This window comes from Cyanistes caeruleus, chromosome 4 (genome assembly GCF_971803275.1).
Source record: "Cyanistes caeruleus chromosome 4, bCyaCae1.hap1.1, whole genome shotgun sequence".
NCBI lineage: Eukaryota > Metazoa > Chordata > Aves > Passeriformes > Paridae > Cyanistes > Cyanistes caeruleus.
The window spans coordinates 12,334,372-12,362,087 of NC_141704.1; the positions used below are offsets into that span (position 1 = coordinate 12,334,372).

At 35.2% G+C, this 27,716-nt stretch overlaps 2 protein-coding genes across 7 annotated transcripts in view; one reads left to right on the plus strand and one right to left on the minus strand.

Annotated features, from left to right (window-relative positions):
* The window catches only part of CCDC146 (coiled-coil domain containing 146), a 67,281-nt gene that overhangs the window by 26,909 nt on the left and 12,656 nt on the right, over positions 1-27,716 (minus strand). For all 6 annotated transcript variants that reach the window (XM_086886663.1, XM_023918970.2, XM_023918971.2 and 3 more), the window contains exons 3-4: positions 9,484-9,566; positions 4,526-4,732 (exon numbers count right to left, since the gene is read on the minus strand). In XM_086886663.1, coding sequence (XP_086742789.1) covers positions 4,526-4,732; positions 9,484-9,566 — 290 coding nt within the window. The remainder of the gene's footprint in view (positions 1-4,525; positions 4,733-9,483; positions 9,567-27,716) is intronic.
* On the plus strand, positions 19,747-26,216 carry FGL2 (fibrinogen like 2). Its single transcript, XM_023918973.2, has 2 exons — positions 19,747-20,549; positions 23,135-26,216. The coding sequence occupies exons 1-2, from the start codon at positions 19,811-19,813 to the stop codon at positions 23,839-23,841; spliced, it is 1,446 nt and encodes a 481-aa protein (XP_023774741.2). The 5' UTR covers positions 19,747-19,810; the 3' UTR covers positions 23,842-26,216.

Below are 27,716 nucleotides of genomic sequence, written 5' to 3' on the forward strand. Positions count from 1 at the left end.
GCAGTTGGAAAACTGAGCTATTAATAAAAATATATTCCAGATTTTTCCCTGAGAGACATTTACAGCTGCAAGCTGAGAAATAAAAAAATTAAGATTGAGAGATTAAGAAATGTAGTGGTAGTTGTCAACAGAAGCCCATTTCACTTCCTCAGCTCACAAAAAACCACAACACTGTTATCATTAGAAGTCCCAACATGCAAGAAAGCAAACTCCTTCAGCTATTCTCTCTCAGAATAGCTTGGATATCCACAGAAGGTGTTCAGCACCTCACTACTAAAATCTAGTGACCATAGGTAGAAGTTATCACAGCTGACAGGCTGCCAGCGTGAGCTTCCTGTAAGGCTCTGAGCCGTAATTAGTTTGTAGGTACCAGAAAATGCAGAGACAAGGCCAGCTGATAACAACTTCAGCTGTGATGCTATTTATTTTACTTACAGCCTGTAATTCTTTACTACATAAGCCATGGACAACAGCTTAACTTTTCACTTTTTAATTATTGAGTGACTAATACAGAAATAATTCCAAGTGTTCCTTATTTGCAATGCTTCTACAAGGACAAAGTCAGTTTTGCAATCCTGACTTGCATGCAGTTGCACAGAGTACTTCAGTGAGGAGCTGTTATCTCTATGAGAGCTTGGAGATTGGACCTAGGCTTTCAAATAAAATTATTTTCAAGCATCAGGCACCTTTAATCTCACAAACTCATGTTATAGATAAATTTAGTACAAATTAATTGCTTACTTTTAAATGAATTGTTTAGATGATAGATTTAGATTGAATATTTATTATTTCTCAATAATAAGCTACTGTTGATACCATTGTGTAATTAAAAAGCAGCTCTTCTTTTTTTTTTTGTCTCATAAACCAGCCAAGCCACGCATGAACATTAAAGTGAAATGTCTCCTTGAGCCAGAACAAATCCTTGCTGATCACACTGATTCTTTCCTTCTTGTTCCACTGATTTGATTTTTTTGGTCTATATTCTTACTTACTGAGGCTTCTTATCAATTATATTAAGAAATTTCATGGCTCTGAATGCAATTTTAGCAGAACTGAGATGAGAGATGACTGCAGATGACTCTTCTTCCTTTTACTTTATTACTTTATTACCCTTGCCAAGTAGTTTTTGAGAGGAAGAATACTCCCAGATTCATCTCTGGCTTTGGGATGGTGGCCCAAGCTTTACAAGCTCAGTGAAATCCTTCCAACCCTTGTTCTCCCCCTGTGCTGAGCTCTTAGGCAGACCCACCAGCAACGAGCCCAGTACATCCATATGGCAGAACAGGCCACAAACTGGAAGAGGAGGCACATACCAACAGTGGGAACACAACCCATCCATGCAGTCACCCTCAGGGTGACTTCCCTGACAGCTGAAGTGTGTCAAGAAATACACTAAATACCTTATGTACCTATTCAGGCTATGAAAAAAGTCACAAAATTTCTGAAAACCTGATGATACTTCAATCCTGAAAGTAATTTAATTTATTCTGGGAATGTTGACTATTCATTAGAACAATAAACAATTTAAACAGAAGATGAAATATCTTCAGCTAATAAGAAAGGTCTGAAAAAAATTACTTACAGAGTCAAGTAAATAGGAAATTAAATAGGGACAGAAGAGTATGGAATATTAAGAGACCTTGAGTCTTGCTAATGTTATGGCACATCTGTAGGACTCCTCAAGTGTGAAATGTCATTGTTGTCAGATTGGAATCTGAGTGCAAAAAACGTGCTAAGTACTCTTAGATATTAGAGAAAGTAAATTAAGGCAGGAAACAAAGGCATCAGAGATAAGAGGGATGCTTCAGAGAAAGAAAGGTTTACAGAAACAGGGGAACAGAGATCTGCAGAACCAGGGAAACCAGATCAGATTTCTCACTTCCAGCTCAGCACTAGGTCTGAGTAGACATTCTAAAAAAAAAGGATAAAGCAGTAGATAAGAGACACAGATAAACCCTTCAGAACCTTTCCCCTTCCATGTTCCCTGCCTGCTATACATAAAAAAGTAAATAAACAACATGTTTATTTTCAGACTGAATAGCCATTAGTCATAATTCCCGAAGAGACTTTACTTGTAAGTGCCAAGCACAGCTGGGACTGTATTAACACAGTTGGACAACAAGGGAAACTGTGTTCCAGAGAGATCAAGGGCCAAGAGAGGTTGGACCATGACTTTTTATCTTGAGAAATGAAGGAAACCAAGCAGCAATCTAGCAAACTTCTAATACCTCTGATGCAGCTTCCCTCTCCCCTGTCTGTGACATTGTCTGTGCACACAGATATTTCAGCAAATACTGTTTTATCTTTGGATAAAACCAGCAAGCATATAAATCTTCATTTTACATCAGTGTTGGATCACCTGCTATTCAAAACTCTACTCTGGACACTCATTTTCACTGTCTTTCACAGGCACCAAACTCACACCTTCATTACAAACATGTATCCACACCCATCATCTGGTTTTCTTCACAGTCTATTTGTCATTTCTCTACTACATCCACTCACCCATTCTTTACAGATATTGTGCTAGTCCTGTTCATTCTAGACTAGTCCAACTCAAAATCAGTATAATTTCTTGAATATTTCTGGAATTTCTCTCCCAGTAAGCAAATCCACACACAATCAAGGCACATCCTTCTCACTTCATACCCACAACACACATAAGACCCAATGCTACCATCAGGCATGAAACAGATTCTAGACAAGGAACAATTAAATAAGCTGTAGCTCCTGAGTTTATAAAAATAGGGGGAAGGGGTTATAAAATTAAAGGGGGAAGGGGTTGTACAAAAGAGATCTACTAATCCATTCTGCAGCAGTGAATCAGATGCTCATTGTCTCATCCAGTACAAGAACTACAGGGCACTGAAAGAAGCTGTAGGAGTCAGGTTAAAAAAGCAAGGAGGTGGCAGCTCTTACGTAGTTAATCTGTGGAACGCTTCACCCAGCGTGTTGCAATGTCAGAAGTTTGTTCTGGAGGAGACAGGAAAAGTTCAAAGGAATAGGGGTCAACTGAGGATTCCCAAGCACAGAGAACTGTATTTGGCTCATGAAATCCCCACATCACAAGTGGCTGGGGCTGCACTTTTGGTCTCTGTTAGATAATGCACCCCACCAACCTCTGGTTGGTCAGACTGTACAGCTGGGTTTGATCACAGGTAATACACAAAGCATAAGTTACTTACTACAATGAAGGAACATTTTTTACAGCATGACAAGCCCAAAAAGTGGATTTTTCACCTGTAAGATATTCAGTTCATATATAAAAATTATCCAGAAAATGTGCAAGGGTAATTGAAATACCTACAGTGCATTTTTTATAGAATAGAGTTCTCATTTTGACTGGAGGTAGAAAATAGAGAATGGGAAAATATTTCCTAAACACATAAATCCTAATTTATTTTTTTTTTTTGTAAATTGATGCAAAATCAGTGAAAACTTCCCAAAATATATGAGGACAAATGGTTAAAAAGCACACTTTTGAAGACCTTATTTTTGGACTGCTTGGAAATTGCAATACATTCTGTATTTAATAATTATTTCAGGAAATTTCATGTTTCTTAGTTATCTCATAGCAAATAATTTTTTCCAGATGCTTTCCATGTTTCTTTCCCACTCCCAGTTTGCTTCATTCTCAAGTTTCTTTTTCTCTTAGAGCAAACACTTGGCTCTAAAAAAGCTAAAAAAATCAATAAAGAATTGCCAGAAAAGCCTGCTCCATGCAGGGTATACAGTGTTCCTGATTTCCTTGCAGAATAATAATCTTAACTGCCGAGATGCTGACATTGTGTGTTTGTGTTTATATACACACACCAATGACACTACAGCTGGATTGAAGATGGGTAAAAATAGCAAGGCCCCCACAAAATAAAAATCTGATTTCATCTACCTATGTAGATATTTTTAAAAATGCAATACTTCTGCTTGTAATTTTACTACAGAGTATGCAGATAATTGAAATGTATACAATACCAAGCTAATTCTGGATTGTTTTCCTTACACAGAAATGTTAAGATTTCATTCCCTTCACAGTAAATTTATAATTTTTCTGACATTAGAATATACAAGTACTCCTTCCCCTTTGAATACCTGAATAGAAAAATTTGAATACACCATGCTACTGATGTTAAAAATAGCACTGGGTCTATTTATGACATTGTTCCATAAAATCCAAGCCAACAGGTCTCTGAGACACTTTAAACGTTTGTATTGAAGGTATCCTAGACTAGAATTGTTCATGTTAATTTTCTCCACCTAAATATTATTTGTGCAATGCAGCAAATTTTAAACAGTATTTTAAAGAACCCTATCCATGTTCTAAATTTAAATCTACAAATCTCACCATGGTAAATTTATTCATCACTGACATGTTGCTGTTACTGGGGAAAGTTTGCGGCCATTTGTTTGACAGCAGCCATCATGAAATATGTCCACGTAAAATGTAAAGGAGATGATTTTTATTCTATTTATCATCTTTTTAGATTAGCTATGATAAAATTAGCAGCAGGTGACCACTTTCACCTACCATTCTATCTTCAATCGATTTTCATACACTCTTCCTTTAATAGCATTGTATTCACTTCGGCAGCTAAGAAGTTGCTGCCTTATTTGGGCAGCTTCACTGGAAGCTTCTTCAGGGAGCTGTTCTGCTTTTTCCAGGTCACATTGTTGCTCCAGTTCTGTACTCAGGCGTTCAGCTTCCTGTAACAGCTGGGTCTCAGATTCCTGTAAACTACATTAAATAGACAAATTTAGAGCTAGTCAATGTGAAGCACAGGCTTTGTATTTATACATCTTTACATACCAATAATATTTAGTTCAAGGTTTTCAAGATGAGATGGAATTAAGATCTGAATAATCTTGTCTGACTTCCTAGTTGACCCTGCCTTGAGCAGGAGGTTGGACCTCCTGAGCTCTGTTCAAACCCAAATCATCCTATGATGCCATGAGAGCAGTGGAATCTTGTCTCAGGGGTTTTTCTGCATACCTACAGCTAGAGTGAGATTCATCTCATCTAATTTTAACCAGATGACAGACTGTTATGTAGTCTAATTTATTTGTCTAACACTTCCTAGACAAAAATGAAGAGACAGGGAATCCATTTTATCCTAAGAAGTGCCTAAGGCTAGATCTGATTCACTGTGGAGACTTATAATAGTGAAGTGTTCACCAGGACAAGGCCCAGCCTGGCCTATATGACAACTTTAAATTCTTAATAAACACAGGGTCATCTTCCCAGTGATGAATTACATCTTGCTACTGCTGTAGTGCTACCAAGACCTGAAATAACTCATGTAATGATACACAAGCTGAAAATACATTTGTGGACATCTGTGGAAGTTTATTCTGAGGCTTGTAGATCAGTGATCAATGATCTGATCTGAGTTGTACCACCAGACTAGCTCCACAGAAACAACAAACTCCTGTCAGTGTCTGGAGACTGGTGTGCATAATATACTTAAGAACCTGTGTGGTGACAGCTGAAAAACATCCTAAAGGCTGTTAGTAAAATACATTGATTAGTATGGAAAACTCTTAGAGAGAACAACACTATGAAAATTCATATACAATGCACCATACATAAATATATGCTTTATGCTATAGAAATCATTGTGCATGCCTCTTCAGTAGTACTGCATTATGACTTTTATATAATGGTATACTAAAATTAGTCACAAAGTATATAGAAGAATAAAGAACTCTATCACTTGCATTTTATTGATTAAAAATATAGTACAATAAATTTATTTAAAAAAACAAAGGAACTTAGAATTTTCCATATTGAGAAACTCTGGACATAAATTTTGGCTCAAATTTTACATTTATGGCTTAAACAGAAAAACAAAATTACATATCGCACTAGAGAATAGAGTCAAGATGGTAAAATGATGATAAAAAATATAATGATGATACAAAATATAAAACTGACTATACTGCACAAACATAGTTGAAAAAATATAGCCGAAATTGTTTTGATTCATGCAACATTTCTCCCTAGACAACTTCCTTTTTCTAAACTAGAAAATAAGAAAACCACAGACTTCAACAGAAAACCGTGTGCCTTCATAATGAACAAACAATTTCATGTGTTTACATGTACATATTAAGGGGAAAATAAACTGACTTATTGACACTGGATTCTATATGATATTTAAATATTTTTCAAATCTAAAAGAATTTATGCAATTGTGGGAGAAAAATATAATTTTTTGTAGTAATATACAACTTCAAACACAATTCTGTCGTAACATATACATTTTATATAGTTACATAAACACATAAGTGAATTCATAAAAACAAAATTTTTAGTATTGTTTTTTTCAATATAATAAAAAAAAGAAAAATAGAAATAAGACGTTGAACCAAGATTTTGCTCCCTGCAGATGCCAACAGTATTTTTTCATGTTGAATGAAATTTAATTGAAGACAATGAAGAAATAACTGCATATCTACACAATGTACTCATATAGAATCACATGACTGCTAAAGTAAGATTGTGCAGTCTGATTTGGCAGCTTTTGAATTTGCATAATAATTAGTAATTTGGCAGAGGCTTAAGAAAATAAGACTCCTAACCTGCTAATGAATCTTCATTATTATCTGAGTATCTTCCAGTTTGGGTGATCAGAATATTCATATTAGGTTCCTAAATTGAGATAATATAAATAAAATCTACAACTAGGCTACACAATTGAGTGACTGAAAGAGTTTTCAGGGGCCAAATCCAAGTTCAGATAGTTCAACTTTAGATGCAGCCTTACTACAAAGTGGATGGGTGAGTCAGCACCACAATGGCATGACAGCCTGTTCTCAGTGAACATAAATTCAAAAGCACTTAAGACTTTGAAGAAAAGTATCAAAGATGCTATCTGCCAGGTGACATCTTTCAGCTTTTAGAATGCCAAATTGTGCCAAACTGAGAGCAAGAAATAAATTTGCTACTAAACAGAGGACTGCACTATACATTTATAGCTCTGTGTACACTGGCAACAGCCTTGGAAACTACCTGCACACAGAGTAATTGCATTCATTATATTAGATAAATTTGTATTGTATACCAAAGAGATCAGTTGCAACAGTTTGGCACAGCTGTCACAGGGAACTGTGCTGCTTAAGATGTTAAAGGCTTTCTCCTTGAGATTTTTATATGCTAATAAAGGAAAGAAGAAAACAGAGCTTGAAAACTTCATCCTGTGTCATTTGTCTTAACATGGCGTTGCAACAACACCAGGACAGATAGAGATTAATTAGGAAAGGGATTAAATTCAACTGTAATATGTGAAAAAATAAGTTCTTGATCTACAGAACTATACTGCACATGTTAGGGAGATAAACTAACAATTAAAAATCAGTATTGATCCTGTGAAGGGTTCTTTGCAGGAAGAGAATACACACACTGCACTTACCACAAGGAAAGTCCTTACAGCTGATGGAGAAAACTAAACCCTTGTAGATGTCTGAATAAGGACGAAGTGTGTTGTCCCTGTTTCTTTCTATTGACTGTTAAGGGACCCTTGGTACCTTGTTCAGATGAGCACATCTATGATGTTAATATATGGACAATTGAATCACACTTTTGATGTCTGAATCCCACTTTTGATATCCTTAAAATATACTGGACAACATGATTGATTTTTGGCAATTTATTTTCCTTGCTTTCTTTTAGCAGTAGGAGAAATTTATCTGTGGGAATTAGCGCTTGCTCACACATTGGTGTTCTGCTGTGACACATAACTACACCTAATACAGAATGTGACATCATGCTCTCTGATCCACTTACTTACAGAAGTATGGCCACTTCATACTCCTGTGAGAATGATGGAAAGACTGAGAGATGTAATCTACCGTCTAACATTTTCATGCTTTTGGTGCATTCTGTTACGGATTGTTTTAAGTGTGACAGAAAGGACAGCTGAGCCCTGTTTACACTCAGGCCCTATTCCACTTGCTATACACACAAAGGTATTGCCTTTACTTAAGTGGATGTCCTGTATAAAAAAAAAAATATAAATACATAAAACATGTAGGAATCTGTTTATATTTTTCCAATGAAAGACTGTTTTCAAACTAACACTGGATAAAAATCAACTAATTAGCAGCTACTGGATTTCTGCTTCAGATCAGTGAACACCAGTGTGGTAGAAATCTCAATCAATTAATTCAAACCTCACAAACTATGTTTAGATCTGAGCAGTCAGAAAAGTCTTCTTGTATTTTCTAGGAACCTGAACTGATTTAGTAGTGCTGTTTTTAATTTTGCTTCCCAGAAACATTTTCTATCTATCTCAGTAATTTGAAGTAAACTCAGATAATGTTTCAGAGTCAGAACCATATACCAACTCCCCATTTTCTTAAGACAAAACTAGAAGACTCAGCTATCCTCAAGAAAAACTATTTCAGTGTTTTGAGAACTCTTTTTCAAATTACTTTACATTACTTAGCACTTGTTGCTATTCAGACTGCCAGGAGGCACAACAAATTCCAGCATAATCCAAATAAGCAGGTATAACCTGAATTAGCTTTAGAATACTTAAATTAATCTTTACCTTCAATGACAGAATTGCTATAAGGTTTTAAATTTGGACTGTCTGTGAAAATGGGATAAATGGTGGATATTATGGTATGTATTACAAGAATGTAACAGGATTATAAAGATGCTGATTTTACTGATAATTACAGGTATGCTGTAAGAAATATAAAATTATTATTTATAAATACTAATGTAGTTTTGCAGTATTTTCAGTAGGACTGCTGTGTTCTGGGACTGGTACAGCTGTAGTATTGTGTCACCCTTTGTCCACCTCTGTCTCTCTCCCACTCACACACACCCTGCCCAAGCCTGGTGTCAGGCTACGAGCAAGATCTCTGCTCTGTCCTCCAGCAAGTACTGATGCAGGGCAGGCTCACAACTACTATACCTAATTTCCAAAATACCTAAATAATACCTACTATACCTAAATTTCCAAATTTCACTTTACTTTGAAGCTTAAGCTTCTAATCAAAATCTACTAGCAGTCCTGTCTAATATGACTGTCAGTACTCTCAGAAGGTAAAATTCACACTATTTTGGAGTGACAGTTTCATTTTCTTTCTTAAAAATGAGCCTTTAGCTTCTTCAGTTGCTCTCTGTGATGTCAGCTCAGTAGGTCAGTCTTTTCATACATTACAATTCTGGCTACAGGATCTTCAAATACATAATTATTTTAAACTTGCAAATTGTCTATTGCAGTCTGTACATACATTCCCAATATTATTATGTTTGTATTAGAAACAAAGATGTGTTTCAAAGAAGTATTTAAGTATCCCAAATTACTTTGAAAGTTCCTATTAAATAATACTGGTTTACAACCTTGTGTTCTGGCTCCCTGTTTATGAACTATAACTGTAAGAAGGTCTTAAATGTTAATTAAGCTTCAGCATGAGCAGAAAATATTTTTAAACATAATGCTTTGACTACTGAAAGTCTAAAAAGGAGTATTATACCTTATCACAGCCTCATGCAGCAGGGTGTACTGCTCCTTCAGCTCAGCAACTCTGGTGTCTGTAATTTTTCCAGCAGAAAATAGCTATGGAAGGCAAACAGACAATTATGAAATCTTCTAAGCACTAATACTTTCATTCTGTTGCAACTTTTTATAACTGTAATTGGCAGCCTTTCCATTTATACAGACTTTGGTAACATAACAAATTAAATACAAAACAAAATCAAATAAACAGATAAAAAAATGCTTGTTTACATAAAAATTCAAAGCATAAATATAAGAACATAAATAATGTTTCCATCACAACTACCAGTACTGTGCCATTTCTTCTCTGACTGTATTAATATTTAATGATAATTCTGTCTTGACTTTGAACTCAGTCTCTAAGTAACCTCTTTTCCACATTGCTTAACTGGTTCAGTTTTGCTATAAACTCACTGGCCTGCACAGGCAAAACTGAGGCTGTAAGTGTCTCTGCAGGCAGTAGGGTTGTGAAAAAAAAGAGGAGCTAGGCAGCTAGGCTAAAACTGGATTACCCTCAGGCAACAGAACAGATTACCTTACATGCCTGTGCAGATCTGCCCCGAACACCAAGTTCAAACAGGTCTTTTAAATACCTCCAGGGATAGTAACTCAAACTCTTCCTTGGGCAGTCTGAAGAAATTTTTCTCAATATCTGATCTAAAACCCCCTGGTGCAACTTGAGGCCATTTCCTTCTACTCTATCACTTGTTACCTGGGAGAAGACACTGACCTCATGGCTACATCTCCTTTCAGGTAGTTGTAGAGAACAGTAAATTCTACTCTGAGCCTCCTTTTCTCCAGGCTGAACACCCCCAGCTCCCTCAGCCACTCCTCATCAGACTGATGCTCCAGACCCTTCCCCAGCTCTGCTGCCTTTCTCTGGACTCACTCTAGCCCCTTAAAGTCCTTCTTGTAGTGAGGGGCTCAAAACTGAGCATAGGATTTAAGGTGTAGCCTCACCAGTGCCGACTGCAGTTGAACAATCATTGCTCTGGTCCTGCTGGCCACTCTATTCCTGTGTGATATTGCTTTAGAAAGCCTTTCTTCCCCTCTTTTGGTCACAAGTAGGGAGAAACAGGCTAAATCCAATTGAAAAATATAAGTTGATCCACCTCTATAAAAGCCCATGGCTAGCACGTCAAATCTGCAACATCTATGGGACCCTGCCAAGAAATGTGATTAGGCAGGTCTCCTGAAATAAGATGGGAAATTTCTACAGCAACAAGAAAATCCTGGCAGTTGTAATTCAACCTTCAGAATATTCAGAAGAAACCATCTAGAACTAATCCTATGGCCAAGAAGCAGAATACACCAAAGGTGTAAATACATGTAAATAAAAAATATGTCAATATGCCAAAGGAAGTATATATTTTCTTGATAACTGTTTAAGTATTCTTGAACATGTTTCAAAATATTTAATGGTAGCAAAGACAATCTTTGTTCCCTGAGACCCTAAGAATAGAAGGCCTTTCATTTGTTTGCATGAGATTAAAGATAAGCAGCTCTCAATATTTTTTTTGGCATTCTCTATGATCAAAGATACTGTTCACTTAAGTTCAAAGTTCTATCTAGGTCTTCTGTGAGAAAGAAAATATTTCCCTTTCTCAACCCATTTATTTCCCTAGCCTCATACATAGATACAGTTGTCCTATTTGTGTGGTGCCTCATTAATGTGCTTTCCCCACACTCTGATCTGTACCTGTGAGTTACGTTTGTTTTTTTTTACTGCTTAGGTTTTCCTTGCAGATCTACGCCAATGTTTCCACAGAAATAAACTTGCTTGTTCTGGAGGCTGTGTCTGCTTCTTTATGTCCATAAACTTACAGATTTCAAACCTAATTACTCAGTTCAGTTCAGAGCTAAGAACTCTACTTCAGGAAGGTTGGTCCTGTGCATCGTGAAGACTTGTAGCACTGAGGACTACACACAACAGGCTGCATGGATGGCATACCAACATGTCAAAGGCAGCGAGACTTCCTGGACAGTTTCATCACCAGATAGTTCCCATTACCACAGAGTTATTGGGAGAGCCATCAAAGAGACTGCACTGGGCCACCCTGGTTCCCAGGATTTGTTATTAAAACCTGGTATACTGTTTTCTCCAAGATTCTTGGGAGGACAGAAGGGAAAGAGGAAACTGAGGGGAAGAAATAGTTTGTGGAAGAAGGAAGCAAACGTGATCCTACTCTAGAAAAATTGTATTAATTGTAATGATAAAACCAGACAAAAGATTATGCCCCTGATATAAAGATACGTAATTCTTTCAAGGTGGCTTGTCCCACATTAATGATAAAACAACCAACAGTATTTATGCACTCATAGTTCATTTTATTGCTCAGAAGTTCTCAAATTGCTGGGTTAGGTGAAATGTAGGTGTCCTCAGTGTAATTACATTGCTACACTGAAAAGTAACACCATGAGTGAGAAGAGGGAGAAGTGAGGAAAAAAGGGCTTGTAAATGGCAATTGAAGATGAGGGTTTTTTCAGTCCTGTGTTAACCATAATGCTCTTAAAAGAACTGAGGTAATTTTATTATACTGGTGATCTCAGATTTGGAGTCTGGAATATAGTCAGATAAATATTCTTAACTTGTTGAGTCTTCCAGTCCCATTCCATGTCAGTTGTATTTAATGTATATTGCTTTTCTCAGATTTTCTTTCTCATTTTATAATGAACTGGGACCCCAGACATTTTCAAACAACTCAACCTTGATAGATCATCTGGACAAATCAGAATAAATTTTCGTTATCTAAATGTAGAATTACTGGAAAGTTGGATAAAGATTTGTCTTTTAACGAATGGTTGCCTGGCAACTTTCTACTTTCTGTTTCCCCATATTCCCATAAAAGCAATTACATTTAAAATACAGCATTATGTGTCTTATTGCTGGATTTACTTGAATCTTTTCCTTTTAATGTAAAATTTCTGTTATGTTTATTTTACCATATTAAGTTACCCTTAAGTTACCCTATTAAGTTACCCTTAAATTACCCTTGTAATTTTCTAACTTTATTGCAATTTTTTATATTGCTTTGTGATTTGAAGTCTGGCTTTTCTACCAGAAAAACAAAACATAACAAAACAAAACCAAATCCAAACCCAAGTTCCAAAGCAAATTTGTTTCCTTCAATCAGTGAAAAATCCCATGAAGTAAAATGCTGGATAATTCTGTCCAATTACAAAAAATGTGGAAGAAAATATTGCAGAGAATCTGAAAGGGAAGGACATATCCTTTGTATTTTTCTAGCAGGAAAAGGTAGATTTTCTGTCTCTGAGCGGGAATCATTTAAATATATGAGACCATGAGAAAAACATAACATACTTATGCTTAAATAACACTTCTGTACACCTGAAAAACTTTTCTCTCTACAAGTTCATATCCACTTGCTACCAACAGTTCCCCACCAGACCTGTCTTTAAAATCTCCTAATGAAAATTCCAAGAAAATGTGAGCACTAAGTGAGATTATATACTATCTGAGGGACCTCTTTTCTATCCTGGCAGCATGATTTCAGGCACATGAGCCCCTGCATCTAAGACCACAGTGGTCTCTCCAAGGTTGGAAGGTGGATAGTGATGTTTGTAAGAAAGATAGTATGTCAGAATAGGAATAGAGATTAAAGCCATAGATAAAGAAGGGAGAGGATCCACCTGATAAATGAGGTACTCATCCATGTGAGCAAAACTAGTGACATCTGGCCCTAACTTTATTAACACCTCTTCACTCTGCATTAACTGGAGTGGGCATTCTCCATTTTATCATATTATATTCAATTCTTTCTGACAGTCAGCTCAAAACAATGCAGCAAGGAACTCATCTGAAATTCCAGAACAAGTTTTCTCTAACTCAAATATGATATAAATAAGAACTCTAGGCACATTTCCCATTTCAAATTTCAAGGCTCTTGAAGTTCTTACTCTCCAGAAATGAATAAAATTCAGCCAAATCTTAAAAATAAATAGATGATGGAATCTGAATATTGGTCTAACTCTTCACGGTTTTTTGATAAAAAAGCACACAAAATAAGCACAGAAGATAAAAAAAGTCACCACCAAGAAATTACCATGTAACATCAATTACTTACAATCATTATTAAGTGAAGCACTTGAGGCTTCTTAGGAAAGACTCAATTTCAGCAGTGACTAGGATCTCTGCATTTTGGAGAAATGATGTAGCTAACACGTGTTTCTAATTATGTTTGCAGTTCCTGCAAAACAACTAAAATGTATTCTAAGCTCAAATGGAATAATAACCCTTTCCCTTTCTTCATGCTAAGTTGTAGGTTTTGTAACTGTAACAACACATTGTGACTACAGTTACTGTTATTTGAATACATAGAATGTCCAATTTTATATTCATTTGCTATTTGAAACATCTGAAATGTCTCATCAAACAACTCTTTTCCCTCCTACTAGTAAACTGGAGAAAAATATCAAGGGATTAATATATTTTATACTTTGTATACACTAAGGATTTCATTATTAGCTCCTTGGCATGTGGCTCTTCTGGCCAGTCTGTTTTGTCAGGTTTGGAATTTTTCTTTTGTGCTGTTTATTTCAAGAACTTTTCTTACCTCTTTCATATAATACTTAAAAAGTTAAGCATTCAGCAAAGATAAAGGGTAAGTTCCCCTCCTTGAACTGAGAGAGAGAGAGAGCTCTGCCTCCTCTGTCAAAATCCTCATGAACCACAGAGTTTGGACACAGCACACAGCTCAGGTGTGACTCATTCGGGGGAGAAGGCAATGCCACCTTCTCAGGGCTTGCTTCAACATCGTAGCAGGGCAACAGGTACAAGCACACTGAACCCATGCTATGACTCTTGCATTTCTGTCCATATTCCTGGATACAGCCTCCACGGAATCACAGGGCTAGGGGTATCTGCAAGTGTTTGGCTTGCCTGTGCCTGGTAACTCCAAATTATCTAGGCCAAATCTTGGTGTGCTGCTCAGAGCAAGTTCAAAACTATAACTTCTCACTAATTCTGATCATGTCCTGGCTACTTCAAGATGAAGCACCCAAAAATGAAGGAAAACCAATTAAAAGGTTGTGTTTGCAACCTCTCTGTCAATCTTCAAAAAGCCAAACATAACAGAAGAAAATATAATCTTTATACTCCTTATTCAGTCATCGTGCATTTTTCAATATGTTTCAAATATTCATGCACATATTGAAGAATAACAAAAAATTATCTATAATTTTCTACTCAACAATATTTCAGGCTTCAGCACATATTTCAAACTATTTTAAAACAAGAAGATAAAAGTCACTAATTTAAGTCTGTAAACACTCAGTTTGCAATAAATTGTAGCTATTGGTATGCAATTCTGCATTCCTTTTTGGAGATTGGGAAACATTGAAAGTACACACAGAAATAGCTATACTCCAGTTATTTAGAGAATGATATGCCTTGCTTAAGTCATTATTCTAGAGTAAGGTTACAGTGGTAGAAAGTAAAGAAAAATGCACTGAGGGTTTTAAACAGATACTGTAATTGGAGTGTAAAAATAAGGTGTCATCCCTCTCACCTGGAACTACATACATTTATTACATGAAGTAGACTTTAGAATAAGTATGAAAAGTCCATAGAAAAAGCCTATTAGCATTTCAAGTAGAATAGTATTTGTCACTGAGTTTCCTAAACATTTAATGTAGGTGACAAACAACAACACTTGAAGCCATGAGGTTATTGGTTGCACAAATGCAGTCAGGTGGGAGTAAAGGCATACACACAAATCATAAATACACTTACTCATAGTAGATACACTGTACTGCCTTACACTGAACTTCTACACTTTTATTTCTTTAATTACAGATGGATGAACCAGGCATCCTTTAATGAAAAATAAACTGCTGAAGAGTCTCCTAAAACAAACAAATAATGACTAGGAAAAAATATCCTAAATTCTTTCCCAAGGCATAGTTCATAACAGTAGTTTTGTCCCCTAGTTCATGGGCAAAAGCAATCCCTACATGGAAAATATAAACATCAGCCACAATCAATATGATACAGTGGGTGAGGATATTCTGCTGGCCAACTGAGTCTTGCATGGCTCAGAAAAGAGGGCATAGGAGACCAATAAGACAGGGATTTCAGAAAGGACATAGCTTTCCTGCTGTCAGCATATTTCATTTGGCTAGAAGCTTGAAATTCAGATAGTAAGTAACCAGCATAGTCTTACACTTGCTGCTTTCATTGGAGCAGGTTTGCAGGAAACAGAAAGGGGATTTTTCTTAAAATACATAGGAGGGAGAGGCTTTTGTACTTGGTATATCATCACTCTGAAAGTGCATTTGGGTTTATTCTCTTTGTATATTGAGCTAACTACAGCATCTTCTGTGGCTATGGATAAAGGAAATAGCAGTAAACTGTAGATTTTGAGCAGGCAGATCAAACTTCATGGGAGAAATAGAATTAATAAGAACAGAGTTTTGTGGATATCCTTCTTTAAAAATATTATGCTCACCTTAACAGAAGAAGTGATTCTCATTGATCACATGATTTTTATAACGTATTATATTTACAGTTGTGGATATAAATATCATATCCCTGCTTACATGCTCTATGTCAGTGGTGCCTTTCTGCCTGTTGCCAGAATTTATGAATAAAGCAATGAACAATTAAAGCAGTTAGGAAAGTCATGCAGCCACTAGTTCTATGTAATCTGTATCTAAATAAGAATATTTATACTATCAAATGGAATAGGACTGCCTTTCCTTTTGTGTTCTGATATGTTCTCACAACACATGAGGAAGTTGAATAGGCAGTCCCACAATCCAGTGGACAACATTAGGACTGCTTGCACGAAGAATGACTACTGAGTTAAAAAAGAAAACTAGTTAATCAGAAAGAATTCTAAGTCAGAATTTGTTTCTAGTATGGACTTTTGGTATATAGTCCACAGTGTGGAAAAACATTATTCCACAATAATTATTTTTCCAGATTTTCCACATTGTGGAAAATTAATCTAATTACTTGTCATTCTCTTTCTCAGTCAAAATGTTTCACAGAATTGCTGAAGTCTACAAAAAACATCAGAAATATTACTGCAGCAGCTGAATCTTAACACATTCCATCTCTGCCACCAAAAATGGTTTGTATGAACGAGCCCCAAAGTACTTCAGGTTTGTACATAGCAATCATTTGAACTGCTTAGACAAACGTGTATATTTTTCAGCAATTCTTCTGCAGGAGATATTGACTCCCAGAATAGAGCTAGAAATCAAACAGATGCCAAGCTGTTGTGTTTTAAATTGCCATAGTCACAAGTCAAATGAACACCTGCCTACAGTCATACATTTGTTGTTTTCTATTTGACCTACATCCCGTTATCTGCCAGAAAAAGAAAAAACCTTACTCTAAAAATTCATGGGAAATGGTTCATGCTCATTTTGATAAACTTTGAATAAACAATCTCAGACAAGTCTGATAAAACAAAATATATCACTTCTTTAACCTTGTAATCACTGGGTAGTTTTGTGAACAGAATTAAGATCTTCAGTAGAATTTCAGAGTATCTTGAGCTGTCAGTTATTTTCTTTATCTTTAGAAAGATGTCTATATGATAGAGAAATCTCTTCAGTCCACAGGAAAAAATATTCCTAAAAAGTAGACTAAGAGATTAAAAGCAACAAGAAAATGAGTTTTAAGAATAAAGCAAAGATCTTAGCAGAAAAGTCTCAGTTACAGTTATCAGCTGTTATTCAGTTAGGTCCTTTCACAGTTGAAAAATATTGGGTTTTGGGGTTTGTGATTGTTTAACTAATTTAAAGTTTTAAGTATTATGCAGAACACTCTAGATCTAGAGAAACCCCACCTGGAAAGAAACTTTGTTTATAAACAAACAGCAGGTGTTAGTTTAATTCTGGTCCAATATTTCTGCCATTAGTTAAACTGCATCAGCATCTCACAGCTTAAGACTACTCAGTGTCCTTCCTCTTTGATGAAAAACTCAGATTTGAAAGTTTGCTTCATTTATTCCAAGAAGGATAAGAGACATGAAACATGAAAAAGACTATGCCATACTATTTTGGACTCCTGAAGAAAGAAAAGAGATGTGACAAATTGTTGGGAATTTCCTGACAGAACAGGAAGAAAGACCAGTACTCAATTACAAGGGTGTTCCAGGTAGGAAAAGCACACAGACTGGTGGAGAAATGGATCTTCTGGACTCCAAGCAGACTGGTGACAGCTTAGCAGCAGAACATGATTAATAATGAAATCAGGAGGAAAACAGAGCAACTCAAGATTACTAAAGTCTCATCCAAAGGAGAAAGTAAATATCCCAAAAGGAAGATATATATGGGAGTAAGGGATGGATGTCTCAGGACAGAGGTATTTGAAAAGTTTGGATTCCTCACCTGTCTGAACTTTCTTTTTACATTCAGTATGAGCAAAAATTTCTGCCCTTCTAGATGTTAGAAAATTCTAAAGATAGTTTAGGCTTTCAATGCAGCACAGCAATCACAAATTACAACAATATTTGTTATGCAAATATTATTTCAAGGCAAATAATAAAATGTGGTCTGTGAAGGATAAAAATTACTCATTTTACAGATACAGAACATTTTTTGCAATTCAAAGTCACAAAACAGATAGCAGAGTTAATTGTAAATTGAACAAACAAGAGTTTGGGGCTTCCCAAATAACAAGGATTTAAGAATTCTATTCTATTTCTAAAGCCCATCCAAAGATGCTGGTATAGCTTTCCTCCATTTGACAGCAGCAGTCATACACAAGAACAAGTCTTAAGAAGTACCTGATTTTAGACTTACATAACGAAAAATTAGCATTCTGCTAATCAAACCAAAAATTAAAAAACTTTACTTGCTAATTAAAATAATACATTTAATCTTTTACAAAAATTTCAGTTTTGATGCATTTTTAACAAAACCAAAGTGATGTCAGTATCTTACACCTGAATGGCAGGAGGTGCCTTTCACCTCACCGCTGGGGAACTATCATGATCTGACAGGGGGAGATACAGTTTTGCCACATAACTAAAATCATCATGGCAGGTTCTGGGATGTTTATTTAGAATACAAGAAAGGTACATTCAAAACACATCTCCCAAGAAAATGCTTAAAATTTTGTGCTATGCAGGAATCTGAAGGAATTGTTGCAGGGGTTAGACAAGTAAGTTTTTTTTTACCAAGCCTCCCTTCTGTACTATCAATAGAAGCATGCAGTGTGTATAAAAGCTAGTAACATTACAGAGGTCATGAACTTGTGGATTATATGTGTGACTAATGTCTGCTTAATGTTTAATCTGTGTTATGAGTAATTTCAAATAGGGTTTAGGGAAAGAAATGGTTCAGATTGGACTAATTAAACAAGAACTGGTGTAAATACCCTTTACTCCTGCAAGTTGACTCTTGACTGAGCTGTGAATGCATAAAGACATATCCATGTCACCTTTTTTTTAGGCATAAGGAAAATTACATAGATCATTAAAACTGCACAGGCATCACATGAGAATGGCAAAGGTGGCTGTAGAATGAAAATGGCAATTGTCACCTGGAGAATTATTTAATTTGGAGTGATTAGTCATGTAAAGTACATGATTAACTCTGAAAGCTGATAAGAGGCATAATAAAAAGAAGAGCAATACCTCAAACAGAAGAGAGTTCCTTCTGTAGGTCTCTGCCCCACTTCAGATTTAGAATCTGGGACATTAATCAGAAGATCAGGATTTTCTTTGAGTATCCTGTACCATTAGTCTAACAAATAGGATCTCATGTATCAAAGGGGAAACTGTCTTAAGTCCACTTCCCCTCACTTAAAAATGCTCAATAGGAAGTACCCCAAATCAGATAATAGTGAATTTTAACTGTGATGTGCCATAGAGATTATGAATATTCCAGACAGCTATTTTAAAGTGGGCTAGATGAAATAGTAAGAAGAAAGTGCTGTTCATCCTCCTGAATTTGTGACTCTATACTGAAAAATGTTTGGAACCAAACCTATACATGTGTTTCAACATGTATGGGGTTTTAAATAATTTATATGAATATGTCCATTAGGTTAAAAAAAATAGGGGAAGGTGGACTGACTGTCAGTAAAGCTATTGCTGTGATAAATCTCAAACTGGGAAAAGGACTGGTTTTCACTTTTTCTACCTGCTTTTTTTTGAAAAAAAGAAAATCCATGTACAACAAGGAATGAAATTAAACTACATAATTTACCAGCACACATGCATTTCATCATCTTGCTTACATACACTAGCTCTGAGTCAGAAATATTCACTGAAATGTGCTACTCTTGCAAGCACTACCTAACTTTGCTCTGCTATTAATCACTCGTGATGCAAGCACTCCCACCCATTTCTGAGAACAGTGTAGGCTGTCTGATAACTCACAGGCTTCAAGCTGCCCTTATAAAGTTGTTCCACTTCTGCATACTTCCTCATACTGCTACTTTCTCGGTGAAGATGAAGCTCCTCATTTACATAGTCTTACTGAAGTCAGCTCTCCTTGCTTTAACAAATGTTTTGGCAGTTATTTTAGAAGAGGAAGAGAATGCTAAAGAAGCAAAACTTACTGAGACTTGTCCCATAAAGCTCAAAACTAATCGGAAATGTGATGAAGGAGAGGATTGTCCTTATCAGATAAGTTTGCCTCCGATGACCATCCAGATACCCAAAGAATTCAAACTGCTTGAGAAGACTCTCAAAGAAGTACAGACCCTTAAAGAATCAGTAAACAAGCTGAAGAAATGCTGCCAAGATTGCAAGCTGCAAGCAGATGACAACCAAGAAAGAGACAGAAGCAATGAATTTCTACTACCTAACACTGCAGAGAACAGCGAAAGCCAAGATAACAGAGTAAAGGAACTGCAAAGCAAAGTTAACAGAATGGCAACCAGCTTAAAAAATGCAAAGAGCCAGATTCAGACACTGCAGGGTCGTTTAGAGAAGCTGAGCCTCATAAACATGAACAATGTGGAACATTATGTTGACAGCAAAGTTGCAAATTTGACATTTGCTGTGAATAACCTGGATAACAAATGTTCTTCTAAGTGTCCAGCAATGCAACCAAGACCTGGTATGTAATCTGTTAACTCTTACTGCCTGTATAAACTTTCAGTGCATTTCACTAGTATTAGGTAAACAACTTAAAATTTATTTTACCCAAATAGCTGTGTTATTAACTTCACAAGTATTTGCTCTTTTAGTGTTTATTTATACTCCTGTAAAATATTTCAGCAACCACTAGAGGGTTACTGAGAGTTGCAGGTGTTCAGTTCCTCCTAGAATTGGATTTCATTAAGGGATTTAAAATATTAATTTTTAAAGGACAATTTTTCACAATTTAATAAATAAACATGAAAAATTATCTTTATTTTACACCATAATGCCCTTCATTAGAGACATTATACATCAGTGACCTACACATACTTTCTCCTTGGATGAGAAGGGGTAAATTTTCTTCAGGTGTTCCTTAGAAAACTGCCATTTTATTTTTCCTTATTCCAAAACTGCAGATATTCTGAAAAGGGGTCCAAGACATCATCAATCAGCAAGTGAATCTAGTAAAATGCTTAGTTTTTAACAGATGAATAATAAAATCATTTTCTTATCATCACAGCAAACATCTGAAAAGCTTAGCCAAAAAAAGCTTACTAACAGCACTTATCAACTGGGTAACGTATGTATCATCATTTTAACACTAAACACTCTGCATTAATTTAATATATAAGCAGTATAAAACAGAAAACAGATGTTATCTGTGAAAAAATACGTTTTTCTTTTATGATTTCATTCTCCTAATAAAGGAATAGAACCAATGCTCTCTTCCTAATGTTTGCTGTCATTAAGGCAAGATTGAGGGGTGTTCTAAAAGTCAAATAAAGTTTTTATATTACATATAGGAATCCTTGAAAACAAGAAATGTTCCCTAGATTGTCAGTGTGTTCTACCACTTAGATGTTAAACATAAGATGATAAAGCTCTCAAGAGACAAAACAGAGAAAGAGCAGGCTGCATTGCAATCTTTAAGTCTCTTGCTTAACATCCAAGATTAAAATAAAATTGTCCTTCTATCTATGTCTATATTAAAAATAGAAGGATCTGCAAGTATACAGTGTATGTACAGCTGAAATTCTTCAGTGTTCTTCTCTGAAAAAAGCAAATAAGTAAAAATAAAGGTAAAGCTTCTACTATATGATAAATCAAATCAGACAAAAATCACTACAAATAAATTATGTTTGTTCAGATACAAAACTCTCAAAAAAAAATGAGTAATTTTTTGTTATACTAATAATGGACAATGAATCAAATTCAAGTAGAGTACTTCAAAACAGACTAAATAAATTTTTGATATTCCTCACATTTATTGAAATGCTGGGTATTGTTCAGGACACATGACCACGTAGATATTCTTTATATTTTACAGCAACATGCTAAAAGCATTTGTAGTAGCAATATATTCATTATGAAAGCTAGCATTTTATCAGAAATGTATATTCAGTGTTAATAACTGCTCTGAAATTTAGTCCACCAAAGATTTTACACGAAGTTCGGTGAAATAAATGAGAATTCATTGTGGTTTCATAAATGTCCAGTTTCTGACAATCAAGAAGTCCTGAGTCTTACTCCCTGCTGCAGCCTGAGATCACTCCTCCCTTTTAAGAAGTAGTTTGTTGAGATTTTCTAGGAAAAATTACAACAGAACTTGCAAATGAACATGCCCATACATTCAAATTGGCAGTAGGAATGAACATTATGGTTTTGACTCTTAACTGAGAACTTCTGAGAGCTCTCCATATCACTTAAGAATATGGAATTTTAATACCATGCTGTTGAACAGAAAGACATTATTGGATGACACTGTGGACCAAAAACGGATTTTCACTCTGAGGGAAAAATCTGGGGGTATTTTTCTTCTGAATAAAACACATTATAGTAGATCACATCAACAGTAGATGCTAACATTCTTCCTTTCTGTAAAGCCAGTGATGCCACATACACAGGAAATCACCATCACCTTCATCTTTCTAGGAATCACACAATTACTACAACAGATGTGACAATTTTATTACTTTTTTCCTGCTTCCTTAAGTACAGTCAACATTAACACACAAAGCATTCCTAATATGTTATGTTCTCTGTCAAATGATGTTTACTTAACAATAGCCAGGTTAACATCATTCCCACATGGACAGAGTTCTTTCTCTGACATACTGCCAGATGTAGCTGTAAATTGTAGGCAGGCTGTGAAGCTATATATTTAAATGCAAAAACCAGCAAATGTAAACACAAAGCATTAGAAATATGGACTCAAGAAATCAGGTTGCATTTACACAAGATAATGAAATGATAGAGTAGAGAAAAGGACAAAAATGAAAGCAAATATACAAAATGTCCTTATATTAGGCATTTTGATTAAAAAAATGTAGTTTAGGGTTTTTTTAGACAGCTGTCTGATGCAGAGATCCTAGGTGACATCTGTTATAAGGTAAATCTGATGGAAAAGGTGTTTTTCCTTAGAACTTAAATTGCTGCAACACTATTTGCAATGTAAAAGTCTCTCCAATGCAAGTTCTGTATGCCATATCAGTCTGGGGAAAAAATATTAATTTTTAAAAATTGAAATTATGTTTATTCTAACACCACTTGTTCTTTCACCAGTTTTACAAATAATGCAGAGAGACTGTGCTGACCACTACACAGCAGGGAGGAGGAGTAATGGAATCTACAGGATTAGCCCTGATCCCAGAAATGAGAGCTTTGAAGTTTACTGTGACATGCAAACACAAGGAGGCGGCTGGACAATGCTGCAGCGGCGTCAGGATGGCAGCACTAACTTCAACAGAACCTGGAATGACTACAAACATGGCTTTGGAAACCTCAGCAGGGAGTTTTGGCTAGGCAATGACAAAATTCACCTCCTGACAAGGAGCCAGGAAATGCAACTGAGAATTGATCTTGAAGATTTCAATGGAATCAGAGAGTATGCAAAATACGACCACTTCTACGTGGCCAACGAGTACCTCAAGTACCGTCTCAGCGTCCACGGCTACAGCGGCACAGCAGGAGATGCTCTCCACTACAGCAGGCACTACAACCACGACCAGAAGTTCTTTACAACCCCAGACAAGGACAATGACAGGTATCCCTCAGGAAACTGTGGTGCATACTACAGCTCTGGCTGGTGGTTTGATGCCTGCTTGTCAGCCAATCTCAATGGCAAGTACTACCACAAGAAATACAAGGGTGTTCGCAATGGCATTTTCTGGGGTACGTGGCATGGTATTTCTGATGATATTCCCACTGGATATAGGCAACCCTTTAAATCAGTAAAGATCATGATCAGACCCAAAAGTTTTGTGCAGTAATTCTACACATTTCTCTTAACTAGTTTGCTTTGGATTGCACTCAAAATCATACTTACTCAGTATTATACTCAGAAATCAAGTATTCAGTTATGTTTGGCAAAAGATTGTTCTAGACAAAACAACATACTTCCACATAAAATTTTTAGAGACAGTTTGACCGATATAATGTATTGAAACCAGCATTAAAATACCTGAATAATTATTGCTAAAACTTAACACCAGTTAGGTCTTTGTTTTGTTATGTAGATATTCTAAACATTGCTTTTGGTGCTTTTACTGACTGTGATATACCACATTTATGACTTAAAACTTTTATATTGTCTTCCACAAGTTGTGTCTGAATGAATATCTACATTTTAACCTGAAAATAATTCAGAGGTGTAACTAATATAAATTTGTCAACACTTGGGAAAAAATCTAATCTCTCTAAAACAGTATTTTTCCATCATCTATCCTTCCCAGGTTCAAAGGTATACCATAGCAATATTAATATAAATCAGGAAAAATACTAAAAATTATTCTTTTTAAAGAAAACTGAGGGCCACATGGTTTGCCCAAAGACACAAAAAAAGGCCTTGAAGAAAACAGAAAATGAAGATGATTCCTTAAAGTTCATCCCTTTATCAAAATTTTTTCTAAGAACTTGATGGAAGAATTGAATAAAAGCAGAGGAAATAATTATCAAATCATAGAACCATTTAGTTTGGAAAAGACCTTTAAGATCATTGAGTCCAACTGTTAACACAGAACTGCCAAGTCCATACTAAGCCATGTCCCTAAGTGTCACATCTACACATGGAGAGAGCATATACTGAACAACAACATTCTTGCTCTTTTTGCTTCCTCCATTCAAGCTCAAGGTCCTATTTGTCATTTGTAGGAGAAAGGAGCCATTATTTAGCTTATTGCACATTTATGCAGGGAGGTAGAGAGGCAGGAGGAAGAAACATCAATAAGAATCCATATTCTTTGCACTAATGCCTCTAAATACATACAAAGGGTTTCCAGTGCCATTTTGCTTTCTCCTAAATCCTTTAGGTAGGTCAAATGTTTCAAGATGCTCTTGTAGAGACTCAAGATCTCATTCAAATACTTCTCAATCTAGATATCATTAGACCCTAAAACTAAAAAAAAAAAAAAATTATAAATGTTTTGTAACATAAGAAAAGACTGTTCTCCACGTTTTTTGATTACACATATTGTAGCCACAGAAACATAAAAAACCTAGTGTAGATTCTAAGCAAAAAAGAGAATATATTAAAATATTTTATAAAATATAGCAAATAGAAAAATCAAATTGTCAAAGAGTGCAGGAATTTCAAATTAGAGATTCTGTTATTAAATCTTACAATGTAGACAGTGAGCACCATTTTGACTGCACATATCTAGACCATGTGTTTATAAAGATAGTGACCAACATTGAGTGGAGATGCAATTTATCTTAGCAAGAGGCTATTCTGTGTTGCTTACACCAGTCCTGAGATGCAGAAAAACTACACTAAGACTCTATTTCTTTATCAATTAAAGTGTGGTCATTGCTGGCATAGCCTTTTTGATTAACAGAGACATAAAAAAAAAATACAAGTATATACCTGACCTAATACTTTCTAAATATGGTCTCTACTATTTTTTTAAGATTACAACAAAACTATTATGGTTATAAGTTATGCAAATGAAGAACACTGGCAATAGCTAAATTATAAAATATTAATATATATTTTAAGGAAGTAAATACTTTGAAGAATAATTCAAATGAAATTTGGTTTATTATATTCCAATTTTAAAGAGCAATGAAAAATTTTAATTGCAAGATGTATCATCATTGCTTGAGAATATGCTTTGAAGCTATAAAATATTTATTTTGAGATAAAAAATAGTTATCTAAACAAGACAAAAAAGCAACTGATGAGGAATTGGTTAGAAGAGCAAATATCTAATTGCATATGATTATATTTAATCATTTGCATGAAATGCACAATTTGTTCCTATTCATTATATGATAACTAGTCAAGTAAGACTTCCAGTACCTACAAGATTCTACTTGAAAATGGCATTTTACTACTAAGTTGCTGAAAGAGAAACTGTCCTTTTAAAATCTTGTTTAAAGTAAACTTTGTAAAACACAGAAATTTTAGCAGAATAAGCAAATATGACTAAAATCACATGCAAAAGCTTTGTCTTCTCATGTCTTAAAAAATGGAAAGGAAAAAAAAGAGAGTGTAATGCTGTTACAGAAATCTGATTATTACCTGCCTGGAACTGTTGTAGCTGAATCTCTGTCAATGTGTGCTAGTTTTACAAAGTGTAACTCCATCTATTTGTTGCAAACATTACTTGTTTTTTCTTGATGTAATAAAATTATTTCCCACTTTAAAGCTGTATTACTGTCATAGATGTGCAAAGGACTATAAAAAAATTATCATAAATAATTTCATTGATTTTCTGTAAAAATTGAAGGAGTAAGAAAACCCCAATAACCAACACAGATGACTATATGTGACATGTCAAGAGAGTAATTGCTAGTAATGACAGTTCCTTAGAGATCTCTTTTATGACCCTTCAACTGCCAGATAATACCAAGGGCTGAAATCTCAGATTTTTTTTGGTACTATCCATATTTTAGAAGAGAAAAAAATAATTGCCCAATGAAGAGTTTACACAACCTCTAACATGAAAGAGGAGAATCAAACCAATGTTTTTACCTTTCAGATCACATACCAGAGTCATCAAAGCTTGTGAATACAAATACCACTCCAAATTAAATCATTCAAATTTTTATATAAAGAAAAAGCCTTTGATCTCTGCCTAAGACTTAATAATTCAAAACATGTCTTTCAATCTATGGAAGACATCTATGTAATACTGATTAGCATATAAAACACTTGTGGTTTTAATCCTGCTAATATTTAAATTGTGAGTTTTAGTGGAAAAAATTACTAACAATGGGTTTGCTAGCAAAATTCCTATGGCTTGTTTCCAAAATATAAAGACACAAGCCCATCCGTCCAATGTGATCAGCCAAGCAGACTGTAATGTCTTGGCTTTCTATGCATTGCTTAAACAAAACCAAACCAAAATTAGAAAAAAAACCCCAAACAAACCAAAGAAATGAAAAAAAGGTTTGAAAGCACTGGTGCTTTTCCTTTCCCTTTTAAATGCAAATACCTGGTTCCTTAATTGTGTTTATTGGGAAAGGCAATAGTCAAACTTGGAGTGAGTGGAGAACAATACGCAGCTTGATAAATTGGTGGGGAAGAAAACTTTACATGTTTCTTTGGAAAATAACTTAAGATGGTTTCCATTCCCTACTGAGATCCCTGTTGACAAATTAAACCAAAATCAAAAGTGCTCAATTTACCTAGCTTCTACAATTTACATGTCATGGAAAAAAAAACCAAAGCAGGAAGGATGTGACTTTGAATTTTCATAGAGGAAAAAAAAAAAAAAAGAAAATAAAATTAAATATTGGCCTACAAAGAAAGAGGACTTAAATATATTTAATATATTTTTAGATTTTTTTGTTTTGTTTTTTCTTTCAGGAAAAAAAAAAAGATAAAATGGTACATATAGGCCTGAAGACATTGACATAAATTTTAAAGAAAAATAACTGAGCAATACAATCTATAGGTCCTGCTAGATGCAAACATTTCGATACTAAATCGATCTCTTTCATTCACTGCTTTAATTAAACTTTTATGGCTTTTATGGAGTTATAGTTCTTCTGCCAGAAGTTAATTTGGCTGTCATACTCAATGGTAACCAGAAACAGAAAACAGTGTTTTAAGATGGCATGTCAAGTCCAGCCCTCACACAAGTCATGAGAACATGGAAATTATGAAAGCAATATTTTTTAAGTCCTCATTCATAATTTTTTT

What these genes read in the sequence shown, in the direction of transcription:
- FGL2 (XM_023918973.2), top strand. Translation starts at nt 19,811, where the DNA reads ATGCAAGCACTCCCACCCATTTCTGAGAACAGTGTAGGCTGTCTGATA. An exon ending in AGCAATGCAACCAAGACCTG is followed by an intron (nt 20,550 to 23,134) that starts GTATGTAATCTG and finishes TTCTTTCACCAG; the next exon opens with TTTTACAAATAATGCAGAGA.